We start from the raw sequence: 15,225 nt of genomic DNA on the forward strand, positions 1-15,225 counted from the left end.
TGGAAGCGTCTAAGATGTTCTTCTGTTGCTGACCAGATAAACAAACTGTGGTATACAACGGATTACTCAGCAAGAAACAGAAATAAGTTCTTGAGCCAGGACATGAAATAGAAAAAACTTAAATGCCTGTTGCTAAGTGAGAGAAGTCAGACTGAAAAGGCTACCTACTGTATAATCCCAATGATGACTTGACACATTGACTAGTGGGTAGGAGTGAAGGAGGAGCCATCTGGTTTCACGCTTTTTTTCTCTCTCTTAGTACTGGAACTGCTCCCTTTTTGGTTCTCTTGTCTCTATCCAGCCTTGCCTGCATCCCCCTTGTTCATGTTGGTACTGGAACAGCAGTGTCCTTGATAAAACAAAAAGTTGATCAGAGCATCTTTGTGTTTATAATAATTTAATGGCTTCCCATCATTGTAAGCATAATTTGAAATTTCTTAGTTTGGCTTATCAACTTTTCAGAACGTGGGTAATTTTCCAGCCCAATCTCTCACAATTCCTCTCTAGTTCTCCATATACACTGTGACTTTTTAAGTTCCATTTTTTTTTTGGTTTTGTTTAATGAGGCTATAAAGATAGCAGTAGGATTGGTGTTAGGGCTGCAAATGGAGACACCCTATTGCTAGGGGTAACCCCTCTGGGCTAGAGTCATAGCCACAGCCTATTAAATCTATACATGCCCATATAGGCAGGAAGCAAACTCGAGTCTGGGGCAGAGGGCATATAGGAGGAGAGTAACTGGTAAACTCCCTGGTTCTTTATAAAAGAAGGGGATTATATGAGATATTCCTCTGCTTCTCTGGGATACTTAATGACTCTGAATCACTTTTATGTCCCAACAAAGTCCAAATGTTTTCAGTTGCCAGTTTCTCACATGCTCAAACAAAATAAGCATAGGAAAAATTCAGACATTAACACTATATGTATTTCCTCTTTCAGAAAAAATGTAAAAGTTAAAAAATACAAATTTTATATTCAAATTCCTTGAAAATTTAGAAAAATACACAATACAGTGCAGATAATTCTGTTTAAATATAATGCCTTGGTACAAAATGTTATTTTTAATAAAAAACATAATAAATTACAAACTATTAAGTTAAAAACTCTGGTTTAAAAAATAGAGCAATTTGTTATTTTTTTTTTAGAGAGAAAGCGTGCAAGCAAGGTAGGGGAGAGAGAGGGAGGAGCAGAGGGTGAGAGAGAGAATCTTAAACAGGCTCCACACCCAGTGCAGAGCCCAATGGCGTTCGATCCCCTGACCCCGAGATCATGACCTGAGCTGAAATCAAGAGTTGGATGCTTAACCCACCAAGCCATCTAGGTGCCCTTAGTAATTTAATTCTTTTTTTTTTTTTTTTTAAGATTTTACTTATTTATTTGACAGAGAGAGTGAGCGCACAAGCAGGGGGAGTGGCAGGCAGAGGGAGAAGCAGGCTCCCCACTGAGCAAAGAGCCCAATGTGGGGCTTGATCCCAGGAACTCAGAATCATGACCTGAGCTGAAGGCAGACGCTTAACCGACTGAGCCACCCAGGTGCCCCAGTAATTTAATTCTTAAGCATCACTTATAGTTAAAATGAATAATAATTTTCAACTTAGATAAAACTGGCTTGAATTCTTGGGCACGGAATCTATAGCTTTAGGTTTATTAACCTTTATACAAACAAAAAGACAAAGCCAAATCAGTTGATTACCATATCCCAAGTTGAATTCCTCTTATTTCTACTTTAAATTCAGGAAGAATTTATTGTTATTCAGTCATACAAGTTCATTTTTAAATTTAAAACAAAACCTTTTTGATTTTATGTTCTTTATAAGCATCCCCTAACCTCTGCTCCCTATCAAACATGTTAGGAATGACAAGTCATGGTTCTGCCATTTTTCCCATTCTCATTTGTCATCCTAAAACCCAGTTATCAAATCAAATTAACCCTTACCTTACTAATTCTTAGGACTTGGAATGCACTGAAGCTAGACTCCCAGGATAGGTTTTCAGAGAGTGTTTGCCTCACACTTCTTGAAGATTATACCATTTATCCTCAAGACATTCCTTGTGAAGAGAACTGACATTTATTCTGTAACTCTCTCTCAGAGTGATATTTTTGTCAGAATGCAGTACAAGTCAAAATTTTCAGGCTTAAACCTAATAATTTAAAGCAACCCCTAGACACCCATCTGGAACTAATTTACTTCTCATTTTAACTTGTGGCATTACAAAATACTCACTTTTATATTGCATTAACTTTAGATTTCCATTAAATTACTCCATTTCTATGTTTTTATATGGCTTAAGTGTTTTTTATGTCAAATTATTTTGACCTTCATAGGGAGTAGAGCAAGGGGCGGCGGGGAGGTGGGAGTGGAAGATGGACTGCTTCAGAAACTACGGCTTTATGAGCAAATTTTTGTCCCTTGGCTTGATCTGTTAATTTTTGTAGTTTAGCTAGAAATTTTGAGGAGTTGAGGTGGGGGACAACATAGGAAGCAAAAAAGATCACCATGAGATAAGGCTGAATATAGGGTTTGTGTTCATCTTTTCCTACTTTAAACTACCTATGTGGGACATCTTATCCATGCCCATTGCATTTACTAGTCACTACCAAAGTGTCACTGTGGCAAAGATCACTTCCTCCAGCTTCAGGAGGAGGATGTCAGCGGCCTATGTGATAGAGTCAAGCAGTGTCTGGGAAGAATATATTTTGAATGTGTGTTAGATGAGTAGATGAATGGAAGGATAGAGGATGGATGGGGGGATGGAAGGAACTTCTCTATCTGGATGTTCTCATTAATGTCTCATGTGCAACATGTTCAAGCCTAACCTCACTTGCTTTTTTTCCCCCTCACTTGCTCTTGTATCATTTCCTCATTATATTCTGCCTCAAATAATAATGCTACCCCAGACTTTTATTCCATATGGACTGATTTCTCTGCCTCACCCTCTACAGCTAATCAATGAACAATTTCTATAGGTAACCAGTTCATATTGAGCCATCCCCTTACTCAGGTCACTGTTTGTTCATAGGCTTCAGAGTAAAATCCAAGCTCTTCAAGGTGAAATATGGGCACCTTCCTAGTCCAGTTTCTGAAGAACCTCACAACCTACCCTCCACCTAGCTCCACCCTCACACCCCTTAACCTACCCTGAACCACATGTGTTTCCTAACTAAACCAGGCTCTTCCATGTCTAGGTCTTTGGACATTCCTCTTTGCTTGAAATGCTCTTCTAAATTTGCAAGCTTCAACTCATCCAAGACCCAGCTCAAAATTTAGCTCTAATATGAAGTCATTTCTAATATCTTGCTTAGGGAATCCTTTCAGTCTTGTTTTCTTTGGTGCCTAGCACAGTGCTCAATAAATATTTATTGATTAAATGGATGTGTGTAGAACTCATAGGGGAGTAGGGAGAAGTGAAAGAATTAATGAGAGAGACAAATGAATAAGACACTTGAAAATTATTAAATTTAGATACCAGTATTTTTGAAATACTGAATTCCGTATACCTGTCTTTGCTCTGAGCCCCTCTCCTTAAGATCTGACATTTTAAATCACACAGTTTGCTGGAGTTTTTTGACATTTCCTTTTTAGTCCAGCTCCATAGTTCAGAAAGGGCTTTTAGCTCCTTCCCACTATGGGTCCTGAGATTCCAAACTGTACATTCTTGGTCTCAGCTATCACTGACAGTTGTTAAGCCAAAACTTCAAAGAGCTGTCCTGGTCCCCACGTGACATGACCCTACTAGACCAAGGCTCAGTGCTGAGATCTCCGTAGTTGACTTTGATTTTAGGCACAATTCCCATGTTTCTTAGAGGAGGCTATAGTAATCAAGAAAGGAGAAGACTGCTAAAAAGAAGAACATGAATTTGAGGGTTGGTGGTTGAAGGAAAGACCCAGGAATAAGGTATGAAGGACCAGAAGTATTGGACTCAGGAGGTGGGGGAATAGGGAGATTGGAGTCTTTTTTTTTTTTTTTTTTTTTTTTTTTTGTGTTTTTATTTAAAAGGGGGATGATAGAAGTCTAGGTGATAAAGGGAAGAAGGTGAAACTGAACTTCCTCTTATATTTTAGGTAAACCTTCTGGTTTACTGTCTCTAAGATGGAAAAGAAGCAGTTATAAGCTTGATGCTTTATACATACTACATGGATTTTGTCTGTTACATTCTCTCTTCCAGAAAACACAAGTTTGGTTTTGTTTTTTTTTTCTTTTTCTCTGAGGCACTAAAGTTGGTTGGACTCATCTCCATCTGGCTTTCCTTCTTTTACCCAGACATCATAACAGGACTTAAATTAGATAATATTCTACCAGTGGATCTTTTTATTTTTCCTGAAACACGTAAAGCCACAGACTCTCATCTCCTCGAGAATAGAAACTGTATCTTATTTTCTTCGCTGTTTCCTTCATTGCCTAAAATGGTTCCTGACTTTCTGTTTTTTTGTTGTTGAAAGAATGAACTTGCTAGTGTCTGAGGAAACCACTAAGTAAACAGTTGCTTATCACATTCTACTTTACGTCTGTATCATTAAACACTTCTTTTCCTCCTTTGCTGCATCCTTAAGGATCTGCTCAAGAGAAAAACAAAAATCATATTTATATAAGAGTTTCCTTTTTGAAATTCATATTCTCTTTCTGTGTTGCCATGGTTTCTGGTCATGGATATTCCCTCCACTAAGGATGAAAAAATCTAGTGATGAACAAAAAAATGTGCTTTTTCAAAGCATGCCTCTCCGTAAGAAGCATGCTCATCTGGAAAACAATGTCAACCATTCAGAATTATATCATATCCATAGAAATATTAAAATACAGTGGTGTGTATTGAAGGTTTAAAGTAAACAAACCTGGGTTTAATCTCAGTCTGTCACTTCACTGCTTTGTAAAATACACAAGTTTATTTACTTTTCAGTTCAGGTTTCTTACATGTAAAATAGAAGCATTAATTCCTACCTTTAAGCATGTTTTGAGAAATAAATAAGCTTGTAGCCAGGATTCAGTACAAACTCCCCTTCTGATATTTAGCGTTCCAGAATTCCCATTCATGTTTTTAGTTAAAACATAACTAAAACCTCCCTAAAGATACTTTTTAAGAGTATATACACTTTTAATCCAACAACTAATATCATTAATAAATGGAGTCTCCACAAATTTAATTTATTCATCAATAAACTATCTCCACAAATAGTACAATTCCCTCTATTTTTGTAAGTTCGCTTATTTTTACTTCTGTGAAGCTTTTTACCACTGCAGTGTTGGAGTTAAACCTAAGGCTGCTATTAGTATGAGATGGGGGATCATGGTTCTTCTCTGGCTGAGAAGAGGCATGGTGGATCCTGCCTTTTCAGTCCGTCAGGTTTGCAATGGACATCTGAACGAGGCACTGAACCTGAGAAGTGGTAATATATATTCAATGGAAGTTACTTTAAAGAACATGTTTTTAAATAATAAAGACACCCTGGAGTATAGACCTGAGTACGCTGGTAATATGGGAGCCAAGTAATTTATCTAGTTTTTTATTGCTTTCTCATTTATTTCTCAAATATTTACTGAGCACATGTCATGTATCGGGTAGTGTGCCAGCCACTGGAGATAAAGATGAACAAGGCTTAATCTACAACCTCAGAATCTGTAAGACATACAGGAATGTAAATTCATGTTTACAAGACAATCGTACATGTTTTACAATAGAGAAGAAACACATGACAATTTGATGGCCGAAAGGTAGTGATTCATGGCTTGGGAAGGCCAGGGAAGACTTTAAAGGGGAGGTGGTGCTTCACTACTTAACCACAGATGGAAATGCTATGTGATGACGTCCTGGGATCCAATGTATAAATTCAGTATTGCATGTATTATGCATAACTGTCCTAAAGGATCTTATTTTGTGTACCATGTATGTCAGAATATAGTATACATGGCCATATAATGTAAAAAGACAATGCAACCAACTATCCTAAGTGTCAGACCAACTAAAATACCAAACAAATTTTGAAGAGTGAAAAAAAAAGGAAGTGCTATGTGATGAATTGTAACTCCATTGATGAGTCTATTCCATTCTAAGTACCTCTTTCTTTTCCTCTTTTTTTGATTTAGTTCTATATCACCTACTTAATATGCTGACTAGGTTTAGCTCTTTTGGACTTGCAAGGGTGCAAAGTTTTAAAAAAGAAATGAGGGCGCCTGGGTGACTCAGTCATTGAGCATCTGCCTTTGGCTCAGGTCATGATCCCAGGGTCCTGGGATCGAGTCCCACATCGGGCTCCCTGCTCAGCAGGAAGCCTGCTTCTCCCTCTCCCTCTCCCCCTGCCCTCGCTCTCTCTCTGTTAAGTAAATAAAATCTTTAAAAAAAAAAAAAAAGAAATGAGCCTGAAAGTGTTTATGGAGTGCCCAAAAGAAGTTAAGATCCCTGCATTTTATTTAAAATAATAATAATGAACTCTAAAAGACACCTTAGAGAAACAGTCAATGACTTTAAAATGATGAAGCAAAATCGTATCATGAGGATGACTACATTGTCTTGTGTATGTTTTTATACACCATGGATTACAGAATGAAAAGAACAGTGTTAGTGCTCCACATGGAGAAAATAAAAGAAACTCATGAATGTTCAGGAGCTTATGTCTGGAAAGTCACTTTTTTCCTAGAGACATTTCAGGATTTATTTTGTACCAGGGTTTTAATTATTTTCTTTTGCATTGAAAGCAGTGTTTGTGACTACACAACATATTTTCTTCAAAATGCACCCTATATGTAAAGTACATATAATTTTCAGCCCCAAATTTTTCCAAATAAGAGTTTAGTAGCCATTGAGGAGTATATCAGCAGGACTCATCAGCTATCTGATGACAAATTCCTCACCTATAGAAAGGGGGGATTCCACTAAATGAGTCAGGGTGAGGCACTGAAAGGTGGGCATGTATTTCAGGAAGAAATGTAAATAATCTGAGCTTCAATTTCTTCACTGATGCACACAGATACATATACATAGGCATATGTATACACATATACATATATTCTGTGCTATAGGGCAATGAAGGGTAAAGACGTACAGTTGGCCCTTGAAAAATGCAGGGGTGAAGGACACCAACCTCCCATGCAGTTGAAAATCCATGTTTAACTTTTGACTCTCCCAAAACTTAAGTAATAGCTTACTGTTGACCGGAAGCTTTACCAGTACCATTAATAGTCAATTAACACATATTTTGTATGTTATGTATTAGATATTGTATTCTTACAATAAAGTAAACTAGAGAAAAGAAAATCGTGAGGAAAAGAAAATATATTTATGGTACTGTACTGTATTTATTGAAAAAAAGTGTGCATATATTGGGGTGCCTGGGTGGCTCAGTCGTTAAGCGTCTGCCTTTGGCTCAGGTCATGATCCCAGGGTCCTGGGATCGAGCCCCACATCGGGCTCCGTGCTCAGCAGGGAGCCTGCTCCTCCCTTGGTCTGCTGCTCCCCTTGCTTGTGCTCGCTTTCTCTCTCTGTCAAATAAATAAAATCTTAAAAAAAGAAAAGAAAAGAAAAGAAAAAGTGTGCATATAAATGGACCCACACAGTTCAAACCTGTGTTGTTCAAGGATCAACTGCGTATATAAAGAGAGCACATAGCACCTGACCTAACAGCGCACACTCACTAAATGAAGGTGGATAGCAATACTAATAATACTGCATTTATTTTTAAATGCTTTCCCACTCTAATTTTTATGATATTGCTTAAATTGATGTGTTTAGGGAGAAAACAGTTCCCAAGTGGTACGAAACTCTCTCATCCTTCTTTTTTATTATTTTTCAAATACTTTATTTATTGCAACATTTTACCTATAGTTCATAAACTTCAAACTGAAAGCCATTTAATGTTGATTTGGCCACCCATGTGGGCTTGGGATGACACCCCACTGCCTCCTGTTCTCTGCAGGCCAAGTAATTACACTGTAAATTCTGTGACGGGAAGGGGGAGAAGAGGGGAAAAGAGCTACTCTGCAGCCTGATTTAGAGAAGTTTCACATTTAGGATACTGTGTACATTTATTATAATGTCTTCACATAATTTTTAAGCTTTAAGAATCCTATTAAACATTGAAAAATGTAAAAAAAATAGAAAAATAATTTGGATAGCAAGCTGTGAGTATACTAACAACCCACCGTGGACTATGATTGTGCTAGTATTATCCACATTTGCCTTCTTTCCCCATAACAAAAATAGTTGTTTGTTTTTCACAGAATAATTGAAACTCTTTGCGACATAATTGTTCTAAACTTAGCAGACTGTCCGTGGAAAGTCATTAAAGACTATCTCAAAGCTACACTTTGAGATAAGTTCTTACAACTTAAAAGTAACTATGTATTTTTTATGAAGGTCCTGCAGGTTTCAGACTGAAAACCATACATATCACTTAATACATATTCATAATAGCTTTTCATTATGATATGAATGTAGGAGAAAACAAGCACCATCTTTGAGCATATATTAAATCAAGGGTTTTCACCGGGTGTGTGAACCAGGATTACAGGCAGAATTCAAAAGGAATTCAGGTGAAGAACAGTGTTCTTTGGGGTGCCTGGGTGGCTCAGTCAGTTAAGCATCTGCTTTCGGCTCAGGTCATGATCCCAGTGTCCTGGGATCCAGCCCCACGTCGGGCTCCCTGCTCAGTAGGGAGTCTGCTTCTCCTTCTCCCTCTGCTGCTCCCCCTGCTCATGCTCTCTCTCTCTCTCTTTCACTCTCTCAACTAAATAAATAAAATCTTTAAAAAAAAGAGAGAGAGAGAGAGAACAGTGTTCTTTGAACTACTCTTAATTGAAACAAATTCTTTTCCTATCCCAAAAAAATCTGAACTGGCCATTTTAAACACCGTTAGCTGGCTTTTTCCAGAACAATCAGCTGACCATAGTTCCATAAGCACATTATAATTTTCCCATAATAAATGCTCGTTGTTGCATGCTGCTGAGTTTGGGGATATATTTGTTCAACAGCAATAGCTAATTGATACAGAACGAAAAGGAAGGGTTTCACAAAGGAGGTTATATTTGAACTAGATTTTGAAGGATGATTAGGATTTTATTAGTTGGATAAAGACCTTCAAGGCAGCAGGAACAACATGATTAGATGCATGAAGAGATGAACGTGCATGATATTAAGTAGCACAAGCAATCTGGAGGACTGATGTAAGCATCAGCAGTGCTACAGGAAGTGCTTGAAATTCAGATGGCAGAGGTGTATGAGGATCAGGGGAAGCAAGGGAATCGAATCTGAGCCACAGGGTGGTATTGCTATCCATACATGATAGATGAGAAAGCCAAAGTTTGAAGAGGACAGGTCATTGGAACCTGCTTTAAATGTTAGAGCATTCAATACACATCAGTCAGGAGAGTTCCCTTCAGACAAAAGGACTAGATTATTATATTAAGGATACTTCTTTAAGAGACCTATAGAGAAGAACAATAATCACAAATATTTAGGAGGTCATACATGCTGAAGGCTCTATAAAACAACTGTATTATAAACATTGTTAATCAGGTTATTTCATGTTATTTCATAAACTATATAAGTGAAAAATAGTGGCATCACAAGAATTGTTTTAATAACATTTGAAAGTTCTGTCGGAATCTCTCCTGAGTATATTTAAAAAAATTTTTAAGACTATCATGTGTGTTAGTTTTCATTTACCTTGAAAAATTCGTTTCTTTCTAAAAGTTGATTTGCTGTACAGATTCCATCCAATCAATTTTCATTTTAAAATATTATTTTGATCATTACAGTTGGTACTTTTGATGTTTTCCTCATCTTGATAATGGCATCAGAAATTATTTTGAATAACTAGCCCAGACTTGTTACTTTTTTAAAATGACATAACTATTTTAATGTAGAAATGTTGCCTTTTAGCATTTGCTTATAAATGAAATATTACCCTATTGAATTATTACATTGATGTCACATTGAATAATATTTCCTTGGATTAAACTCTACTTGGTGAATTTTCCATTTTGTTAGAAACCAGGTTTCATAGATAATCATGGAATTCAGTTCCAGTAATATAAAAAATAAACCACATATAATGAAGAATTATTCAAGTAGGTAATATGTTCAGCAAAATGTTCTTCTCTAGATTAACTTTTAGACATGTTTGGCTTATTTAGTGGAAGGGTAGGTTTTCAAGGCAATGGGAAGAAAATAAGATATTTCAGAAGGCAGAAACTTACCTGCAACCAATAAAATATGTCAGACCTCAAAACTTCAGGAAAAACAAGGTCTTACATCAGCCTGCTAGTGAAAGTAAAGGTTACCAATGCCACCATTTTACCTCGAAAGAAAACCTTTGCTCAGGATAGTTGGGATGGAGAGGACAGGTATTCAAAAGAAAATTAAATCAATTTTGCATTAACCAATTAAATAAACTACAGAAGTATAATTTGTAGAAGGACTATGAAATACCCGTTAGAAGGCATTTCAGAATATATATTTATATAACCTTTCAAGAAAAAGCTATGGAAATGTGGCATGGTTCTGTTGTGAATTCTCTTGCATTGTTTTGTGCTCCTGCTTCTCTCAATGCCTGCTTATTATTTAACTGCTAAGAAGAGTGAGCTGTGACATGGATTGATGTATCCTTTTCATCTATTCCACAAGTATTTTGCAGTCTACTATGTGCCAGACACTGTTCCAGATACTAGAAGACAGTGATAAATTAAACAAATGTAATGCACTCACGAACATACATTCTAAAGAATCAAGTAAAATAATAATAATAATAATAGCATTTCAGTTGTTTTTATTATTATTATTATTATTATTATTATTATTAGTGGTGGTGGTGGTGGTGATATTAACAGTAGTAGAAGTAGTAGTAGATTTATGGAACTCATGGCTAGGGGAGTGGCAGGAAATGACCTCATCTCCTACTATACTCATTATTACTCATTCTGATTTAGCCACACTGGCTTACTTATTGTTTCCTGACCATATCAAGCACACATTCCTGCTTTAGGGCCTTTGCATTGGCTATCCCCTCTCCTTCAAACACTGTTCCCCCCAGGGATCGTCTCTCATCTGTTTTTTACACCACCTTTTCAATGAGGGTTATCCTGGTCACCCTATCTTAAATAGTAACTCTTACACCTTCATCCCCCAATGCCAAATCCCCTTATCTTGTTCCACTTCTTTTATCCCATAGCACTTATCACCTCTAATGTATTCTATTTCTTCTTTCTTCTTTTTATGTTTTATCTGTCTCCTCCTAGGAGAATAGAAGCTCTGTAAGGTCAGAGATCTGTGAATTGTTTGTTGGATTATTCCAAACCCCAAAACAGAACCCGATACAGAATAGACACTCGAAAAATATTTATTCAATGAGATGAGGTCAGGGAGAATTGGAGGAAAAGATGTGGCATGAGGTGGTTTAAGTTTTAACAGAGACATTGGCTGCTGCGTGAAGAATAGTTTGAGGGAGTTGTTGGGGTGCAGCTGAAGGAGGGACCCCACTGAGGAAGCACTGTATTATCGTTGACAGGTGAAACCATGTGATGTGAGTGGTAGTGGCAGAGGAGGGGAGACATGGCAAGATATATCCCCTACGAAAGTTATATTTCCTAATAAAATTATAATCAAATCTGTGGGTAAATAATACTAAGGTTTTATGGTTCCCTCAGTAAATGGTGAATGTCAATAAGCACCTCAGACACAGTGTAAGTAACAGAGCCTTTAACAGATACCACTTCCACAGATGTAAAGTTATTTTCGTTCTTTACTAATTTTAAATTAAAATATTTTTGAAAACTTAAAAATATTGACAATGCGTTTGTCTTTTCCATGAATAATCTGTGTGTGAGAGAGATAAAAGCATGTCTTTCAAGAATAAACATAAAGCACATCAATTTTTCAATGTGGTTTTGATGTTTTTTTACTGCATTTGAAATAGACTGAATTTCGGGCGCCTGGGTGACTCAGTCGGTTACAAATCCGACTCTTGACTTCGGCTCAGGTCATGATCTCAGGGTCCTGGGATTGACCTCTGCATCAGACTCCCCACTCAGTGGGGAGACTGCTTGTTTCCCTCTCCCTCTGCTCGTGCTGTCTCAAATAAATAAATAAATCTTTAAAAAAAAATAGACTGATTTTTTTTAAAGTATGATCCTATTGTTAAAATAACCATCCTATAATAATGTGCATCTCTTAAAAAAATACTAGGAGTGTTTAGATTGATTTCATTGATAAAGCCCAGCAACATTGCCCCATTGGAAGGTGGCTTTCTGAACCTGAGCCAATAACCCAGCAGTAAACAAGAACAACTTCTCAATAACAAACATGACATCTCAAAGGTCACCAGAATCCTGTGTATATTCACAGAACAGCTTCCTTAGGAGCTGGGGTCCTGGGATTGAGCCCCAGGTCAGACTCCCTACTCAGCCGGGAGTCTGCTTCTCCCTCTCCCTCTCCTTCTGCCCCATACAAAGGTATGTGTATGTGTGTATGAATATGTATATTCAAAAGCTAAACTATTTAAAGCCCTAGCATTCTAGAATCGTGTTGCCTCAACCATTCTATGGCTTCTTGAAGTACTACTGAGTAACTGCACAGGACGCTAATCCAGGTTGTTAACTAAGATCGGGACATTTTAAAAAGATTCAGTTTTATTCAGTATACCTAGTTTTGAAAGACAATGGAGTGTCAAATACATTTTAGAAAGATTTGTTTGAAAAATAATTGAACTTTAAATGGTCTTAGAATTGGGGAAGTTCAAACTTCAATTATGTGAACCTTTATTAATTTTACTACCTTACTGCTTAAAGATGCCTGATAAATGTATTTTTCAGGGTGAAACTTTTAGAGTTAAAACTACATACTCTAGAGGCGCCTGGGTGGCTCAGTCGTTAAGCGTCTGCCTTCAGCTCAGGTCATGATCCCAGGGTCCTGGGATCGAGCCCCACATCGGGCTCCCTGCTCGGCGGGAAGCCTGCTTCTCCCTCTCCCACTCCCCCTGCTTGTGTTCCCTCTCTCGCTGTGTCTCTCTCTGTCAAATAAATAAATAAAATCTTCAAAAACAAAAACTACGTACTCTAACAAAAGGTGAACTCTGAATACTGTTGGCAATTGTGTTTACTAACATGCTAATTTAAAAACAGAAAATATCTGTCCACTGCTTACTGCTTCTTACATGCAAAAAAAAAAAAATGCATTCTCAAGAGAGTGAACAGTGACAGACTCTGAAAATTGTAGATAAAACCATGAGTACACTCACTGTGGGAAGTATTATAGGGTCAGTGGCCTTGCTACTTTAGGCACTGCAAATATTTGGCTTCAATTCAGACTCACACTCTGTAATTAGAAAGAACATTGCTACTTCATTCTCCAGCCAAGCCACATATGTTTGCGGTCTGTTTTATGAGGTTCTCATTGCAATTTGCGCCATGATCTCTCACAGTCTCATAAGACACTGTGGTAGGGGTGATATACTTCTGTCGATCCTACAGTGGCAACGGAGGACAGACTGATCACAACTTCCAACTAACTAGTTCTATTTCTTCAAGGAGTATCTTAAGCCTACTATATACAGGGAATTTTCGTAAAAATAAAAATACTCTAATAATAGATATTTTAAAACTATAGAATATGATAGACATTGAATCTCTAGGAGGCGGAGCAAGATGGCGGAGGAGTAGGAGACCTGGATTTCGTCTGGTCTCAGGAATTCAGCTGGATGGGGACATTGAATCTCTAGTGAGGGTCGGTGGGATCCCAGGAAGACCGCCGAAGGTCTTCAGAGGGCTCATTAGCCTGCTGAAATTATCTGCCAAAATGTTTGTATATACATTTTACCAGGGAGAAAATTCCAAGCTTTCATTCCATTTTCAAAGTGTCTGTGACACCCCTTTCCAAAAGAATATTTTTAAGAAGGTTAAAAGCCGCTGTTTTCAATACACCCATGGGAAAATGTTGAGCATGTGTCCCACTGGTTTTAAGGACAGTGGAGCCCACGCATTACGCAGTTCCCCTTCTGTCACTGGCTTCCAGTCAAATCGTATCTGGATGGCCCGGCCTTAAATTTAAGTTGAGGACAATGGATAAATCACAGGCTTTGGAAACAGACTGCTTGGGCTCAAGTCCTGACTTGGTCATTAACTAGCTAAGTGAGCTTGGTGAAATCTGCTGAGCGTTCAGAGCCTCAGTTTCCTTATTTGAAAAATGGGAACAATCATAGTATCTGCCTCATAGGGATGAAATAAGGGTTGAGAAGATCATGCAAGTAAAGTGTTTCACATGGTTCCAGACCCTACCTCTGACTGTACTATTTCATCAGTGTCACCTTTGATGAGCTTTAATGAGTCACTAATAAAATCCATAATTTTAAATATCTGGGCTTTTTTTTTAAAGATTTTATATCTTTATTTAGAGAGAGCATGTGTGTGCACACGAGTGGGGGAAGGGCAGAAGGAGAGAATCTCAAGCAGACTCCCCACTGAACATGAGCCCCAGACAGGGCTCGATCTCACAACCCTGAGATCATGACCCGCGTGGAAATCAGGAGTCGGATGCTTAACCAACTGAGCCATCCAGGCACCCCTTACATACCTGTTTTTTTTTGATAATACAAATTACCAGCTAGTGATGTTTTCATTACAGTTAAAAATCACCATGTTTTCAACTCACTGTTGTTAATTGTTTACCAATATTCAAATTTTAGACACCTGTTTTGTGATACTTTATATCCAAATTCATTGTTTTGCTAAAAATGTTATATGTAAGCATTTTCACATTGTGATGTCTTTTGTTTGTTTTAACCCTGTAACTAAAGGAACAAATATAACTTTTTGATTAATGCACCATTAAAATATTATACCAGTTTTTAGGCCACCATATGAATTGAAAAAGTACCTGAACAAACATAAATAAATGCATTGGGTTTATATGCCAAGAAATGTAAAGCCCTATAGTTGTCTGGGCTATTTCTCTTTCTGTACAAGGATAAAAACTATAAGGAAATTAACAAATTTGTTTGAAATGTTGCTCTTTTTTTTCCCCACAGCTCTTGTAGTGAGATTCCTGACCAAACGGTTCATCTGGGAATATGATCCCACTCTTGGTAGGTCAGATTTTGTTTCCTCCTCCTTTCCAGTCAGAGTTTATGACCCAAAAGAGACAATGACATTTTCTGTTGCAACACTTTGAGGCACCTACCAGCTGTTTGGGGAGTGCCTTATCAAATCATACGAAGAAGTTCCTAAAGAAGCTGGACATGGGGC

At 37.5% G+C, this 15,225-nt stretch overlaps 1 protein-coding gene across 1 annotated transcript in view; it reads left to right on the forward strand.

The window, feature by feature from the left end:
- Positions 1 to 15,225, forward strand: part of RERG (RAS like estrogen regulated growth inhibitor) — a 114,448-nt gene that overhangs the window by 86,412 nt on the left and 12,811 nt on the right. The window contains exon 3 of the mRNA XM_035028156.1: positions 15,009 to 15,065. Coding sequence (XP_034884047.1) covers positions 15,009 to 15,065 — 57 coding nt within the window. The remainder of the gene's footprint in view (positions 1 to 15,008; positions 15,066 to 15,225) is intronic.

Source organism: Mirounga leonina, unplaced genomic scaffold (genome assembly GCF_011800145.1).
Source record: "Mirounga leonina isolate KUSES-001 unplaced genomic scaffold, KU_Mleo_1.0 Mir_201, whole genome shotgun sequence".
Lineage (NCBI taxonomy): Eukaryota > Metazoa > Chordata > Mammalia > Carnivora > Phocidae > Mirounga > Mirounga leonina.